Source organism: Pseudoliparis swirei, chromosome 19 (assembly GCF_029220125.1).
Source record: "Pseudoliparis swirei isolate HS2019 ecotype Mariana Trench chromosome 19, NWPU_hadal_v1, whole genome shotgun sequence".
Classification (NCBI taxonomy): domain Eukaryota; kingdom Metazoa; phylum Chordata; class Actinopteri; order Perciformes; family Liparidae; genus Pseudoliparis; species Pseudoliparis swirei.
This window is the reverse complement of record NC_079406.1, coordinates 26,522,969-26,540,577: the sequence shown is the minus strand read 5'-3', so window position 1 is coordinate 26,540,577 and position 17,609 is coordinate 26,522,969. Positions and strand designations below refer to the sequence as shown.

At 43.0% G+C, this 17,609-nt stretch overlaps 1 protein-coding gene across 2 annotated transcripts in view; it reads left to right on the top strand.

Annotated features, from left to right (window-relative positions):
• The window catches only part of LOC130210172 (complexin-1-like), a 37,699-nt gene that overhangs the window by 14,004 nt on the left and 6,086 nt on the right, over positions 1–17,609 (top strand). For both annotated transcript variants that reach the window (XM_056440169.1, XM_056440170.1), the window contains exon 3: positions 16,527–16,702. In XM_056440169.1, the coding sequence (XP_056296144.1) occupies positions 16,527–16,702 (176 nt within the window). The remainder of the gene's footprint in view (positions 1–16,526; positions 16,703–17,609) is intronic.

The following is a 17,609-nucleotide window of genomic DNA, read 5'->3' as shown; positions in this document are numbered from 1 at the left end:
CATATACGTCATCCACCATCTGTCTCAGGGAGATCCCGCCTCCTGTGCAACAGGAGCATTTTTGATTTGATTTTTGCAAAGTGATGATGACACGGAGGTTTGAAACTCACATTCAAACTGGATGCATGAATTTAAAAGCTTCCCAATACCGGGTGAACACATGCATCATGAAGGTGACGCCAACAAAGGTAAACAACTGGGAAAAGGGGGAGAGATTATTTTCATTCTGTCATAGAGGCCATAACATGTGCATTAAGTTTAATCCATGCAGCCCAATTGTTTCCAAATTTTGGGGCGTTTTCCAACCCGTTTTTTTGAAAACTTCTGTCTGCACTCTGGATTCGATAAAAACAAAATCTTCAAAAAAGGAAAGAAAGCTGAAGAAACCTCCGGAAAAGATATATTTAAAATAGTTTTATACATTTCAACCCATGTTGAGCTCCATGTACTTTATTAATATATCGTCTAGCTTTTATTTAAGCACAGCAGTTGGAAGTTATTCTATGAGTCACCATCTTTTTCCCACCGTTACCGTCGGTTAGCGCTGTTAACTCAGCTGCCGCCATGTTGAGAGCCACGTGGAGTCAATCCATACTCTCTGACTTTCAAGATTTCACACTGTATTTTTTTCGCCCATATGTGGTCGAGCAAAGCCGCATGATAGAAATGGACTGGCAGCATTAATGTTATAAAGATATCCTCCTTTTTTCATCACTTCATCCTAACACCAGGCGGCTGCTCTCACTTTATTTATTAATTAATTTATTTTCTCAAGGCTTTCAGTGCGAGTTTCAGTTTGCAGTTCAAGGCGGCGTCCCCTGAGATAACTGTAGCCGGGATATATATATATATATATACTGTATATATAAATATATGTATATATATTTATATCCCTTCATCGCTGAGTCATGCCACGATTCTTCTGCCTCCCGGCAAAATCCTGAGTTCAGGTGACTCGGGGGAATCAACTGGCCAATCCGGACTCTAAGCTTCCAAAAGGCTGAATATGCCACACACACACTGACACAGACACACACACACTTACACAGACACACACACACACACACAGCATCACTTACCTTTTTTTGTTCATTTACTTTTTACTTGCGACTACAAACTTTCTTCTCAAATTAAAAAGACATGTTATTTCACCTGCGGGGTGCATTTAGAATAATAGAAGGCAGTTTATTTAACGTAATTAATTATTAAAAGCCAATTTGCATGAGATTTGAAAACAAAACCCTCTAAATAAAACATTAAAATCACTCCTCCCAGTTTTAAGTGTTCATAAAAACACAGGAATGAAATATATTGTATATATTATACATGTATAAAGCCACTGAAACAGTATTCCAATGCACCACCGAGGTATTCATACGGCATATTCACACGGGCCGCTTAGTAAGCGGCGATGCAACAGATCACGGCTATGTTCCCTTCTCTCTGTTGCTCTTTCAAAACGCAGACCTCCTCTTCCTCTCTCAATAAAACATGAATAGAGCTGAAGGTCGGTTACCGCGCTCACCGTGAAGCTTTGTGTGTGGCTCGGGCCCGTGGGTGGCAGTGTGAACTGAAAAGCTTTATAAAGCTTCCTGGAGAGGTCCACCTACAGAGCTGCAGCGGGTCGAACCATTATGTTGTTTCTGGGGGGGGGGGGGGTAGAATTATCCTCGTACGGATAAGAATAGCAGAGGAAAGATGCCTGGCTTGTTTTTGTTTGACATAGGTTACAAACACACACACACACACACCCTACACACACACACACACACATCCTACACACACACATCCTACACACACACACACTACACACACACATCCTACACACACACCCTTCACATACCCTATACACACACACCCTACACACACACACATCCTACACACACACTACACACCCTACACACACACCATACACATACCCTATGCAGTGTATAGGGTATGTGTATGGTGTGTGTGTATGTGTGTAGGGTATGTGTGTATACTATACACACATACCCTACACACATACACACACACACAAAGAATGTAATCCCATCTCCTAAAAACGTTTCCTCTGTTAGACACTCAGCGCACTGAGAAAGAGGACCAAAAAAACAACCTGACACGACACACACACACACACACACACACACACACACACGTACACACACACACACACACACACACACACACACACACACATATCCAGAGGACACGATGCAGCTGTAATTAGTTCACAGGCGTGAATTAGTGCCTCCTTTTGGTTCGTTCCCAGTCCCGAGCCGCTCGTCCTCCTCATGAATGACCACGAAGCCAAACTGTGGCCGGGAGAGACCACACGCCAACAACGTGCCACGGAACTTTCATCTTCTGAACTCAAAAATAACCGGTCACACTTCTCCACCGCGGCGCATCAAACACTCTTCAGAGACGGCGTGTTGCCTCGTCGCTACACATCTGGAGGCTCGCTCGTCCTCGGCCAGCCGGGCGATCTAAAACCGCTCGGACGTCAGTTCTCACGATACCCTCCGGGTCCCCTTAGCCTCCCGGAAACCCGCGGCACACACACACACACGCACACACACACACACACACACACACACGGGCGTCTCCTCTTCCTCTTGGTTGCTGTCGAGCAACCAAGAGGAATAAAGGTTAATTTTCCGAGCGAGCTGTTCCTGTCACATGCGTTAATGTACTGATATGTACACGCCGTGTATGTGTGTGTGTGTGTGTGTTCGTGTGTGTGTGTGTGTGTGTGTACAGTATGTCATTTTACACACAAGACTCAATCCAACTCACTTCTTTTTTCCGACTGTATATATATACTGTATATATATATATTTATGTATATATTCCTACTGTATATATATCTATATCTATTTATGTATAAATTCCTACTGTATATATATATATATCATCCTACTGTATATATATATTTATATATATATTCATATTTATGTATATATTCCTACTGTATATATATCTATATCTATTTATGTATAAATTCCTACTGTATATATATATACAGGACTGTCTCAGAAAATTAGAATATTGTGATGAAGTTCTTTATTTTCTGCAATGCAATTAAAAAAACAAAAATGTCATGCATTCTGGATTCATTACAAATCAACTGAAATATTGCAAGCCTTTTATTCTTTTAATATTGCTGATTATGGCTTACAGCTTAAGAAAACTCAAATATCCTATCTCTAAATATTAGAATATCATGAAAAAGTATACTAGTAGGGTATTAAACAAATCACTTGAATTGTCTAATTAACTCGAAACACCTGCAAGGGTTTCCTGAGCCTTGACAAACACTCAGCTGTTATAAATCTTTTTTTTACTTGGTCTGAGGAAATATTAAAATTTTATGAGATAGGATTTTAGAGTTTTCTTAAGCTGTAAGCCATAATCAGCAATATTAAAAGAATAAAAGGCTTGCAATATTTCAGTTGATTTGTAATGAATCCAGAATGCATGACATTTTTGTTTTTTTAATTGCATTGCAGAAAATAAAGAACTTCATCACAATATTCTAATTTTCTGAGACAGTCCTGTATATCATCCTACTGTATATATATATTTATATATATATTCATATTTATGTATATATTCCTACTGTATATATATATATTCCTACAGTATATATTTATATATATATTTTGCTACTGTATATATATATATATATTTCTACTCTATATATATATATACAGTAGAAATATATATATATACGGTTTCTGAAGGATTTCTTTTCTAAACATTTTGTATCTGGCGTGGAGATTTTAGTTCTGTCTCTCTTTTCTTTCTTTTTACCTTCGCATTGAAAATGCCGGAAGGTTATGTTTTGATCGCCGTGTATTTATTTATTTATTTGTATGCGTGTTATTCGCAGAACTCAAAAAGTATTGAACCGAATCGCATGGAATTTGGTGGGATGATTGGTTATTATCCGGGGACCAGTTGATTAGATTTTGGGATCAATCGGGTCAAAGGTCAAGGTCAAAGTCATGGAAAGGTCCAAATCTTTTTTTTTTACCATTGCACGATACATTTGTGTCCAATTGGCATGCAACTAATGTCAAAATGTTCATAATTCAATGCCCAATCTTGTGATATGCGAAGGTATGCGCTCTACCGAGTGCCCATTCTAGTTCTTTTTGTTATCGTGAGTTGTGAGCGAGGTGAAGCGGACGGAGGTGTAGACGGAGGTGTAGACGGAGGTGTAGACGGAGGTGTAGACGTCGTCGTATCTCGTGGTGATAATCCTCGCCTCTCGTTACAGGATCAACGGATGAAAACACGGCGTTCCTCTCTCATAATAACACTCCCGTGCTCCTCCTGTTCTCTGTGTTTACACAAGTTCTCACCTCATGTCTTCATTTCAAAATAAAGCTCCTTTTGTAGTTTGGTGACTTCTTGACGGAGAACATGGACACACACACACACACACACAGACACACACACACACACGTGATCTACTTCATATTAAATCCCTCGTTCCTTTAAAGGGTACCTGTAGTGCAAAACAATATGTAGCCAGATCAAAAGATAATGTGTTTCTAAAGTGTATTCATGCACTGACGGTCCAGTATTCAATAACAATACGTAGTTTAGGCTGTTCAAAGTCCTCAAATCCGACATGCGACATTGCACTGGAGCTTGAATATGTCGCGGGTGGTGTGACGTCACATCGTTGAGAGATCGACAGCCAGCCACAGCGGATGTGTTCAGATACCAATATAAACAACGTCGAGCGCTCGCAAACAAATGCTGAGAGATTGAGAATATGGACGATGAAAGATTGTCTGATTCAGCAACTGGATACTTGTTTGAACCTTTAAAAGCAGACTATCCCCATTTAGTGAATTGTGACAGCGATGATAGCGATGATTCTGATGAAGTTGATGCCGAAGGACCGCCGGTCCAGATGCTTCACCGTGCGGACCGTGCACGCAAGTCGGCGGACGTTTGGTGCAGTTGTGGGACATGTGTGCCACAAAAAACAGACAGAGAGTGCATTTGTTGTAAAGAGCACAAACTTATGTCCGATGATATAGTGACATTAGACCTCATCTGCTTCACACAAAAGCGTGAGCTTGATAGCTACATCGCGCATAAGCCAGCGCTGGAGATGTCTTTCATTGATGCAATGTTCGGCCGACATGTTCGGGGTGCTAGTGACTTTTTTTGCTCCGTCCGTCCCGATGCGCGCAAACCGGTGTCGGAGCTCCGCGCGCACGAGACGGCGGGCAGAGGACTGTTAACGCAACACGAGAGACAGAAATGACGTGCTGCTGCTGTAATGTGGCGCTATAGAGAAAGTGACAGGGGGGCGGGCCAATTTTTTTTTATGTCATGCGATCTACCAATACTACGCGCGATCGACTGGCAGGTCGCCGCGATCGACATATTGAGCACCCTGATACAGATTGTGTAATTCTTGAGGCCACCGATCTATCCCAAGAAGCAACGCGTGTAGAAGTGGCTCCGGATTGGCTGAATTCCTTTCAACGACTCTACGTCATAGTTAGCTTTGAGCTGGAGTAAATAACTAGCAAAATGGCTGCGCCCACGGATTCGGAATTTTGACAAAGAAATGTAAATCCTCGGGCTATGCGTGACTTGTTGACAATAGCAGCGGGGTAAATATGATTTATTTGATGCGCCGAATGGATGTAGCACGTTGTTGTTTTGCACTACAGGTACCCTTTAATCAAGCCCCGTGATGAAGATGTAATAATCTGCATTACTGTAATGCGAGGAATTATTAATTCATTAATTCCGACATCCGTCTCTCTCGTCTAACACCTCACGGCGTCCTCGCTGACCTCGACTGTCTCCCATGATGCATCAGCGATCTACTTTCAGTTGAAGGTTGTTGTTTTTTTTTACTTAATAGGGTTGGTTCAACTAATTCTACATTAGTAAAGCAAGAAATTCATTTAATCCGGCCGGTGATGAAATACCTTTCGGTCAATGAATCTCAGCTTCTCTCTGCAATCTGAGGTCAGAGGTCACCGTAATGCACCTGAAGTGGAGTCTCCTTTGGAAGACACGCCCACCCCCACTGTACACACAGCTCATACAATAACCATGGCAACCAGGCGGGACGTGACCAGTAAGCCCCGCCTTTCTTTTTCCCGCCACACAGAGTTTATGTCATGAACTACCGTTAAAAATAAGAAAGAGGTCGTATTGTGGGCTCATCTTTGTGACACGTTATTTTAAGTGAGTAGGAATCGTTGGTTGTGGTTCGTAAATTAAAAGTTGGCTCCTCCTCCTTTTAAATCTGAGATTTAAATGTAGATAAAGTTTATAAAACGGCCACAGTTTGTTTTTGCCGAGTCACCATCAGTCCTCCATTACAGCCCAATCAGGCTGCGGACGTGTCACCTCAGACTGACTGTGACCCGATTGGTCGGTTGGCCCTCATGGTGAGGTGTGGTCCGTCTGCACAGGAGGAAATGTTGATATTCTGAGCCGCTCCTCTTCCTCCGCCAGCCAAGGTCACTGACACGGATGAGTCAGCATCACAAACACCCGCCGTCTCACTCTACTTCCTGTTTCTCCTCGGCGACCACCATCCATCATTCATCAACCTCTCTCTCTCTCTCTCAATGTCCTTTCCCTCATTTTTTCATTCCTTCTCTCCTTCTGATTCTCACCTTCCTTCACTCTCCTCCTCTCTTCCATCACATGTGGGATTATATATTTCTTGAAGAATGTGAGAGAGGGGGAGGGGGGGGGAGTCTCCACTTCCAGTGGGGGGGGGGGGATCCTCAGAGAATCCTCAGCGCTGACCTCGATTCTCAGCTCGCTTCACACACACACACACACACTTCAAAGAGCAGTGGAGGAGGCGGAGCCTCTGGACGCCTGTTGAACATCAGAGGACGGCTATAGAAATACAATAGAATTAACTTTTCTTATTGAATATATGTCGTGAAGATGTCCTCTACTGTAGCAGCGTAGATGTATTGGGTACGATATGTATTACAGAAACTATAATATAAGTACAAGTACCTTAAAATACCCGTTTGTTCCTTTTTCACTCATCTTTTTAATATTTTGACTTTTAATACTTTCCCACTGTATCTGAAAGCTGTTTTCACTAGTTCTGTCTTCATTGGCGTCACGTGTTAAAATCCAGGTGGGCGGAGCCATTTGACGATCTACCTGCAGATGAACGTAATTCAACGGATCGCACACTTGAATATTCACGTTTGGATATTGCGCCATGCAGAGCTCCACGGACTCGGAGGTTGTGGTGCGATCTCGTGTTTGAATAACGGTGTTCATTATCCATTGTGGTCACACACACACACACCTCGTGATCGATGAGTGTCCTCGGGAGGCGGCGGCGCTGATTACGAATCGCGGGGCGCCAACGATCCGTCGAGCTCACGTGACCGAAGCCTCGAGGGGATGGAATCATATTTCATGGCTGTAGCTCAGTAGGGTAAGAGGGTCGTCCTGCAACCCCAAGGTTGTCGGTTCGATCCCGGCTCTCCCCATTAGTTGCAAGTCGAAGTGTCCTTGAGCAAGGCACTGAACCCCCAGTTGCTTCCCGGGCGCATCACTGCAGCCCACTGCTCCTTAATAACTAAGGATGGGTTAAATGCAGAGAACTAATTTCCCCTTGGGGATTAATAAAGTGTATATTCTATTCTATTCTATGATGGAGGAGGCCAAATTGGAGCTAAAAGCATAACTGGAGAGGGGGGGGGGTGCATCGGGTCTGGAGGGTCAATGTTAATGCAGTATACGTTCCGGAGGAGGGTCTCAGCTCCGTGGTGAAGACTTTCCCCGGGAGGTCGGCGATCGATCCTCCGCGTTCACCTCGGATAATTCAAATTTAACGATGTCCCGTTTTCCAACTCCGACTCGAGTCACATCAGTTTCTTTAAGCGGTAAATCAACGTGACAGAATCACAATGTCTGAGTTCCTTCTGTCGACCCACTTGGAGATACGTGATGATTTTCTATCGTCTTATGATTTATGGCTCATATTCTGATGTGTGTTCCACCTCCAGTGGTGTCTTACCTGTTACATCTCCATGTTTTAGCCCTAAAACGAGATCCCCGTCACACTGACGGGGATGTCGCCACGGCAACGATCGGATCGTTGATTCTTAGACGAGCAATAATTTCAGTTTCTATCTGGAACGACATATAACTCGTACATAGGCGTATCTTCATCGTCCCACATAGTATCAGTATGAATCGCTTCTCTTTGAGTTAATGTCTCTTGAGGTGTTTGGAGTTCATTCGTTAGTCTTCTCTCAGGTGAAGGAAACTGTTGATTCGTCAACCTGTTAATTGGCTCTTGCATGTTTTTTGGGTTGCGAGGTGTTAGGAGTCACATCTCTGCTACGCAGGAAGTGTATAAATAGGACAGATGAACGCTGGTGTGAAGATTTACCTGTGAAGGTTGAAAGTGTGTCAAAGAACTGATACCAGCTACTGCTTTTAAATATTAATTGAAAAAAATGGAGGCCCTAAAATGTCAATGTTTCTTAAATTTATTCTGCCACATGTCTCTTGAATTTTTGTTCATTTTTCTTCCCAGAGTCAAGGTCCCAGAGTCAGGGTCAAAGTCATGGTCCCAGAGTCAGGGTCACATATTCAGGGTCTCAGAGTCAGGGTCACAGAGTCAGGGTCACATATTCAGGGTCACAGTCAGGGTCCTAGAGTCAATGTCCAAGAGTCAAGGTCTCAGAGTCAGGGTCACATATTCAGGGTCTCAGAGTCAGGGTCCTAGAGTCAATGTCCAAGAGTCAAGGTCTCAGAGTCAGGGTCACATATTCAGGGTCTCAGAGTCAGGATCCAAGAGTCAAGGTCTCAGAGTCAGGGTCACATATTCAGGGTCTCAGAGTCAGGATCCCAGAGTCAAGGTCCCAGAGTTTAAATCCTTCTGTCATTAAGCCGTATTAAACCTGAAGGTTTTCCTTTCAATACACAGAGACTTTGACATCATGTAAAGACGGTCTGCATTAAAACCTCAGACTCCCGGAGGTATTTAATGAGGCGTCTACTCTTTACTCTGAGCTCACACTGGGATCAGAAGACCAGACATAGCTGGAGTTAAAAGAGAGAGAAGGAAAGGTCTGATAGCTTATTGATCTCAGCAGGAGGTAAATCTATATCAATATCCTTTGTGGACCCGGTGGGTCGGGGTCGCCCGCAACAGGTCTGCTTTTAATAGATGAGACACCTTGAAGCAGCCGAGTGTTCAGTCGATGGTCTGACGTCGTACAATTCATGTGTTGTGGGCTGAAACTCATGAATGAAAGCTTGATGCTATCGTAGTATCGATTGTCTCATAAGGTCTTTGTAGTTTCTGTATTTATAACCACGACAAATTTCCCCTTGGGGATTAATAAAGTATATATCTATCTATATCTATCTATCTATCTATCTATATAGATTATGCACACAACGCTTAAACTCCAGTTTTCCTGCACAGGAATACATGAAAACACCGTTATTTTAAATTTTCATTGCATCCTTCATCACTTATTGTTAAAAGTGTATGAAACGCACCATGAATATGACAATTTTAGACTTTTACACAACTTTTTCTTTTCTCCAAACTTGCTTTATTATGGTAGAAATTAATCTTAAAACTCCGCGGCGGGTCGAGTCGCCGGTGGAGGCGGAGCCTGTTGACGACTCCAGAGTATAATTGCTTATGAAGTGAACTACATTTATACATGCAATACCACAAACATCCACCAGTTGAAATGCCTCGATGGTGAACATGAAGACTGGGTTAAACCGTTATTTTAAGGAAGGAATTAGTAAACACAAAAGTCTCTTAATAAACTACGATAGATAACGTGTGCTATGTATTTAATGTGTATATAGTATTTATGTATATTGTTCCATATATCACATGTGTATTTTCTACATTCATTGTGCTGCTTCTTTCACCGCGTCTCTATTGACACTGTGTCTTTAACTTGTAGTCCTTCATACACAGGACTACAATTCCCTTGTTCAGCCACACACACACACATACACAAGTCTGATAACCCTTGACAAAATAAAAGCCCGATATAATTAAAATTGCTGATACTCATTACACATTGTCCTTTAAATTACTGCGTAATAATAAGCAATATGAAAGTAAAATATTTTAAAATAAAATCCATTTCTATCTCTCCAGTGTTTTACTGTTATTGTCCCTTTAGCCACACACTCAGTCTTTTAACCCTTGATAAAATGAAAGCCCTTATAATAAAAATTGTCGATACGACCTTTTTCACATAACACGTTGTCATTGATGTGATTGTAACTTTAAAATACTGCCTCACAAAGCATATGCTGTGGTTCCATGTTTTACATTAATCATGGAACCACATCTAGAAGCCAAGCTTTTCTTTTCAGCCAACAAGGTCGTTGCTTATTCCTGCAGCGAGAGAAAAATATTTCAAAATAAAATCCAACGCTATATTTCTCCATACTGTTACTGTCCCTTTAAGCCACACGGATGACTCAGGTCACTACACCGGTGGCCCTTCGGTTTTTCTCAAGGTCATTTTCAAAAGGCGACCTGAGAGCCGAGGGATGGGGAACGAGAAGGAAGGCCACTTAAGAGGAGATTGAACTCGGCTCCACAATAATCATCCCGTCACTCTGGGCACTATAGAAGCAATCTTCTGTACTGAGCGTTCTCCTCTGCCCCAAAGTGTTGATGGAGCTCTCACTCGAGGACAAACTGTGTTCCAGTCCGGCCGGATTGAGTCAATAGTTGTCAGACGGCTCGGTGTGAAGAGTGACTCACTGCTTTAAATTTTTTTATTATGTCATCTTTTCATGTTCTGACATGGAGAAAAAAATAAACTTTGTGAAGGAGTGGAAACACAGCAGCAGATCTTTGAACGCATCACGAGTTAGTTAGACGTGGACGTTTGTTTCTGCATAAACGTGAATTCTATATTTCCTCCAATTTTTGCTCTGTTTTGGGGCTCCTCCACCTAAAACTGGTTCACCCTCCAAAATGCACACATTTTGGTTTTCTATGCAAATAAAACTTAAATAAGCGCTAATATCCACAGATACGGTGCTACGTGTCTCCGGTGACGGAAGCGCAGTTTTTTGGGGGGGTCGTGAATAAAACGTGAATAAAAACCCTTCATTACATTTTTTTTTTAAATACAAGAGAAAACAATTTAGCAAAATAAAAAGTATGAATTTTCCTCGTTAATCAGGTCATATTTTCACATATATAAATGGGCACAATGAAGGGAGAAAATTGCAAATCTTTACCGCTTTACTTAGATAAGCCCCCCCCCCCCCTTTTTTTCCACGGGTGTCTTTGGACCCCCTTCCTCGGGGCCCGGGGCAGGAGGCTGGTGATGATGATGATGGTCTGGACGGCTCAGTGTGGGGGGGCCGCGAGGACCCTGCCGGTCCACTGAGGGCCGATGACAGATGGGAACACGGCGTCCTTGAGCGGGTCACGCTGTTTTTCCTCTCTCTCTCTCTCTCTCTCTCTCTCTCTCGCTTTATCACTTCTTCTTCTTCTCCCTCTGGACTTAAACCGAATCAGTTCTTCCTCTTTTCTTCTCCTCTTCCTCCAGTCTCATCGTTCTTCTTCTGTTAGTTTCCTGGTGTCTTCCCTCTGGTCCTCTTCACTGGTCCCTGATTATCATTCCATCATCCTCTTCCCTCCCATTACATTGTTCCCCTTTTAGCCTGACATGATTCCACTCCTCTTCTTCCATCTTTCATCTCTCCGTGTTACAGATTTTCTCTTTTATGATTTTATAATCCACGTTCATGCTCATCACCTCTCTCTAATTTGCCGTCTGGAAATATTGGTCCTCTCTCTCTCTCGTTGGTTAACCTTGTTCCTCTGTCCTGGTTTTCAATTTCAACCTCCTCTCCTCCTCTCTCTCTCTATCTTCTCTCTCTCTATCTTCTCTCTCTCTTCTCTCCTTGGTTGTTTGCCTACAGGCGCCACGCGGGACTCTTCTCATGCTGTCTCACCGGACACACACACACACACACACACACACACAAGAGGAAACTCTCGCAGCCAAAAAGCACTGAGCTCAGTGACACACACAAACTCACTGTGACTCACACACACACACACACTGTGACCAACACAGACACTCACTGTGACACACACACTGTGACCAACACACAGACACTCACCGTGACACACACACACACACTCACTGTGAAACACACACACTGTGACACACACACACATCACACTTGCACAGATGCAGAGTGGGAATTAAGAGCTGTACATGTTGTTGTCTCATTCTGTCAGACACAGTGGAGCCTCATCCACACACACACACACACACACACACTTGCTCTCCTCATGTGTTCAAACACTCTCCACATCTAAAGCCAGCCTTTCTATGTAACTCCACAACGTGAACATCCATAACTTCCAAAAATTCTCCCCGATCCCGTTTCCATCTCCACCGACTCGGACTAATCAGAGAGGGGAAACCTTTTTTTAAATTTCTCTTCAAACGAGCTCTTGAACCTAAAAAAATCCCTTTCTTAGAGCCGTGATGAGTTACTTTGGAGTCACCAGCTCTCACAGTGATGCTGGGTTTGAACCTGACCCATGTGACAGGAGTGAGCTGCGGGGGATGGGCTTGTAGGAATTTACGGATTTTCGTGATCCACAGAGGATGAAACCTGCTGCTCATACGACGCATCGACGACTACATACCCAGATACATGTATGGTGCCCAGAGGATGAACCCTCAAGACTTTACTGACCTCTGACCTTTCTTTGCAGACACAATCCTCCTTTGGATCCCAGTGTCGGTTTAAAAGTTTGGTTTTCTTCACATTTAGGCCTCACAGATATGAGACACGTGTCGAAATCTCCCCCCATTTCCTCACATGATATCTGTTGCGTTGAGCGATCTGTGTTTTAATGTGTGGAATCGACTTTTACTGAAATCCATCGTGGCGTGAATGTGAGATGTGATGGTGCATTGGGGCGTTTAATGGTTTCCGGTCCGTGTGAGGTGGGTTCTTGAGCTCCGGAAGCTCTCTTTAAACATCACAGATGTTCTTGTCTTTGAGCTCGCTGGGTCCAGCAGCGTGTTGAGTCACCAACAAGTTGTCTTCAAGTTGAGGTGATAATCTGTTCTAATGAGGCACGTTAGACGGCGTCTCGGCTCTTCCCGTCTTTTCCTCTGGAGCTTCCTCCGCCATCGCTCACCGCTCTCGAGGCTCCACAGCTGGCAGCGCTTTGACGACGCCCACCGAGACTTTTGGGAAACATGCGACAGCCTTCACGCTTCACGGCGCGGCGACTTTGTCACAATCAGATGAGCTAATTAGCCGCGAACATCCAGATTAGTCTCGTGGAGGAAGTGGCATCGAGATGACGTCGGGATACGAGCTGACTTCTTTTAAAAGGAGTATGACGAACAAAATGTTTAAAATGTTACATGTTATCCATATATATACCTAATTGTTTAAACTTTGCCGGCACAAAATCGACATTTTGAAGGAAAGTTATGGAGAACCAATTGGAGGAAAACCAAACATCCATCCTTCGGTTCTCTGGAAGTAGTCTGTTGGACCAAAAACGAATACTACTAATCTTGAATGCTCTATATTTATATATTTGGTGAGTTTATACACAAAGTGGTTGAGATTACAATTTGCTAGCAGAAGGTTGCTTGTGCTCGTGTGATTTGTTATGCAGTAAAGTCGCTGACAGCATTTTATTTTTGGATTCATACTCTCCTTTTAAAAGGAGTATAACTAACAAAATGCCTAAAATGCTCCATTTTATCCATATTATTACCTAATTGTATAAACTATGCTGGCACAAATCAACATTTTGAAGGAAAGTAATGGAGAACCATGAGGAGGAAAACCAAACATCCATCCTACAGTTTTCTGGACTAAGTCAACGAGTACTAATAATCTGGAATGCTCTATATTTATATATTTGGTGACTTTATACACTAAGTGGTTGAGATTAGGATTTGCTAGCAGAAGCTCTCTTAGCAAGTCCAAACTGAAGGCCCGTGTCTGGATCATGTCACTGTACACATGTTACCCCCCCAACCCTCCCCCTTACAATGCGGACCGCAGCCAAGAACCTCAAGGTCACCTCAAGGTCTCATCAATTTCACGGCTGAAGCGAGATGTCCCGAGTCTTCGAGGACGGCCGTGGAGCCGATAGTGAAAGGAGGCGGATGGGAGGATGGCATGTGGTCCGCAGGAGGGTCCAGTTCTTGATAAGTCCCGGAGTTCTGGGGGGTCGGTGGTTTCCAACCTCTTCCAACTGAAAACAGAGTTGAGGAGAGAGTCGGGCTGGCGTTTCCTCGTCGTGATTCCACATCCTCGCGTAAAGTAGAAGCCGAAGCTTTACTCTCCACACCACGACTTAAAAAGGACGAGATGGTCCGTTCCCGACTCACAGAAAGAAGCACAAATCAAGTTCTAGTCGGACGCAGGCGTTGCTGAATTAACCCGTCTCCATCAATAAGACAACTTTTTTCTGGGGCATCTTTGAAGACTCTTTTACCATCGTTGAATAAAACCCTCAACGGTTACATTTTAAATATAAACTCATCCAATAAAGTGAAAAGGAACCAGAATAAAAAGTGATGGAGGAAGGAGCACAAATAGGGATGAGAATTGATAAGATTTTAACGATTCCGATACCTTATCGATTCCTGCTTATCGATTCGATTCCTTATCGATTCTCTTATCGATTCTTTTGGGCAAGGGGTGAAAAAAAGAGCACAAACGGGTTTATTCACATTAATTTTCTTTTATATAATGCTGCACACACACAGTATGTATACATACACATTTACTTTTTTTAAATAAGCAAAAACATTTATACGATATTACTCTTGAACTTAAAATAAAACTTACATAACTTAAATAAAATGTATTCTGTTTAATTTAAACATGTTCCTAGAAATTACAGTGCTCCTTCCTTTTTTTAAAAGGGTATATGAACTGAGCTGCCAAAAATGAAACTAGCAGTGGCAAATACCAAGTGTGCACCATCAATTGTATGGATCATCAACAATTCTTGTGCAGAAAAATAAGCATGTCTGCTTTCTCCGGGAGGATACGCGATCTCTCAGGACTTATTGTGTCTCCAGCCGTGGAGAACACTCTCTCAGATGGGCTAGAGGATGCCTGAACACAAAGATATGAGGAGGTGTACAAGACGTGCTGTAGCCTGTGACCCAGACAGACGACCAGCCTCTGAACCGGTCTGACTCTGAACCTCATCAGCTAAATTGGATGGCAATGGAGATTATTTATAGAGTGAAAGCTGGTTTACACAATGAAACAAATGGCACTAACAAAATCGCTGAATTTGCTGAGCTGACATAAAGCCACATTAAGAGGGGAGGCAAACACGACCTCTGCCTCAATGTAGGGTGACAATGGAAGATTCTGTAGCTAAGCTAGCGTAGCTATATGCTAAATTTAATAATGGATTAAAATCGATATGCTCAGTTTAATAATGGGTTAACACGACAACGCGAACGTTTGCTGATAACACACGCCCTCCAATAATTAATACCGTTACGATCAAACATTTCTCAAAACTGGACTTTTAATCCAAACGTGAAGTGATCGATAATGGGAGACCAATGCCGGAGCTCAAATGTGTGCTTCAAACGACGGGACAGAAGATAACTTGATCGACTACACACAATAAAGGCAAATGGCTTCACACAGTGAGTGGTTGTGATCACTTTGGAGGAGTTTACCTTGGACAGAAAGAGATGAAGCGCCGACGTTAGCTGAGCTGCTGCATCGAACACACGACATTCCTGTCATTTAATTCCACGCTGTGTTCAAATGCTTCTTCATATTTGTTGTATTTCCTCCCTTCGACGAAATAGATTTTTGACACACGTTACAAGTGGCGTAGTTGTCATTTTGTCGTGTGAAATAGAGCCAAACTTTAGAGCGCTTCTGCCTAGTTGCCATGTTTGCTGCAGTCTGAAGAAACTAAAAAAGTTCGCGCATGCGCAACGCCACAGAGGACCGTTAGCAGAACCGTTAAAGAATTTGGCTAACGATCCCAAACAATCGGTTCACTGGGAACCGGTTCTAAAACAGAACCGGTTCTCGATGCCCATCCCTAAGCACAAAGGTGTCAAAGCGCCTCCGACCGGTGCAGCCGTGAGATCACACTGAACCATTGTGATCCCTTCAACGGCTCTTCAAGCCCTTTTTGTTCGCAGGTCTCGACCCCCGGAGACGATGTCAATTCCTGTTGGAGCTCAAAAAGGAAAAAAAGGTCATGACAATCAAGAGAATTGCTAATAATTGATCTGTGGCTCTGACCTCTCGTTGTATCCATTGTCACTTGAACCAAAGAGTCTTTTGTCTTTGGTTCAGTCGGGGGGGGCTGAAAGGCGATTGAAACCCAAAGCGATGATGATTGAATTATCCAAATCTCGGATGAACCTCTAAGACGAGATCTGTTACATGCAATGACTGTAAATTGCCGTTTCTCACTTCTTTTCTTTCTCTTTCTTTCTCTCTCTCTCTCCCAACAACAGGGGCCACCAAAGACATGGGCAAGATGCTCGGCGGGGAGGAGGAGAAGGATCCGGACGCCGCCAAGAAGGAAGAAGAAAGGCAAGAGGCGCTGAGGCAACAGGAGGAGGAGAGGAAGGGCAAATATGCAAAGATGGAGGCCGAGAGAGAAAACCTGCGACAGGGCATCAGAGATAAGGTAAACCAAACTTGAGATTGTTTCACTAGGAATGCTTTGGAAGAGAGATTTCTTTTGAGAAGGATCATAAATGTAGCTTTCAAACTTTGTGAAGCAACATTTTCTACAAACTACTGTATCGAAGAGTCCTTCCAGCTTGTAGTCACATATATTCCTCTTGACATGAATATCGGACAAGGGCCGTCGAGACGAGTTTATGAGTGCAAACATTATCTTTGGGATGCCGAGCTGATCCTCAAAGCGATGCCCGGCAATTTTTTTTAACGTGTCATCGGAAAAAAAACAACTGTGATAGAACCGAGACGAGGGAGGAGGGAGACGGGCCCAGAGGACGGGGTATCGTTGGAAAGGGGTTTGATTGTGGCGAGCGGAGAGCGAGACTGTCTTCTTCAACCCAACGAGGCCTTTGTTACTGTGGAACGAGTCAGAGAGAGAGAGAGAACAAAGGGGGTGAGAGAGATATAGTGGAGACATCCATCATCATCAATGTCTCTTTTCTTTTTGGACATTTTTTCCCCCCAAATTTTATGCAAAAGGTCCCAAGAGTCATTCAAACAAAGTTATTCCAAAAGGTGAAGAGTGCTACTCGTCGGCTGTATATTAAAATAGGTCAAATTGAGAAGCCTGTAGTATCTAGAAGGCGTCGTATGGATATGTCTCTTCTGGGATGATGTTACTATAGACCACGAGTAGGAGACTTCAGCTTCCTTTTGAAACAATGTTATCCCCAAATTGACTGAAGTGGTTTGGCATTTATATTTCATTGTTATTCTTGAGGATTAATATTTGCCCGGAAATTTTGACATTTTACTGCAGTAAAAATACCCTAAATGTCATTTGTTTGGCATGAAATTTGGTGACTTTTCCTAAAATTAACCAAAATACTCAACATTTTAAATATTTAAAA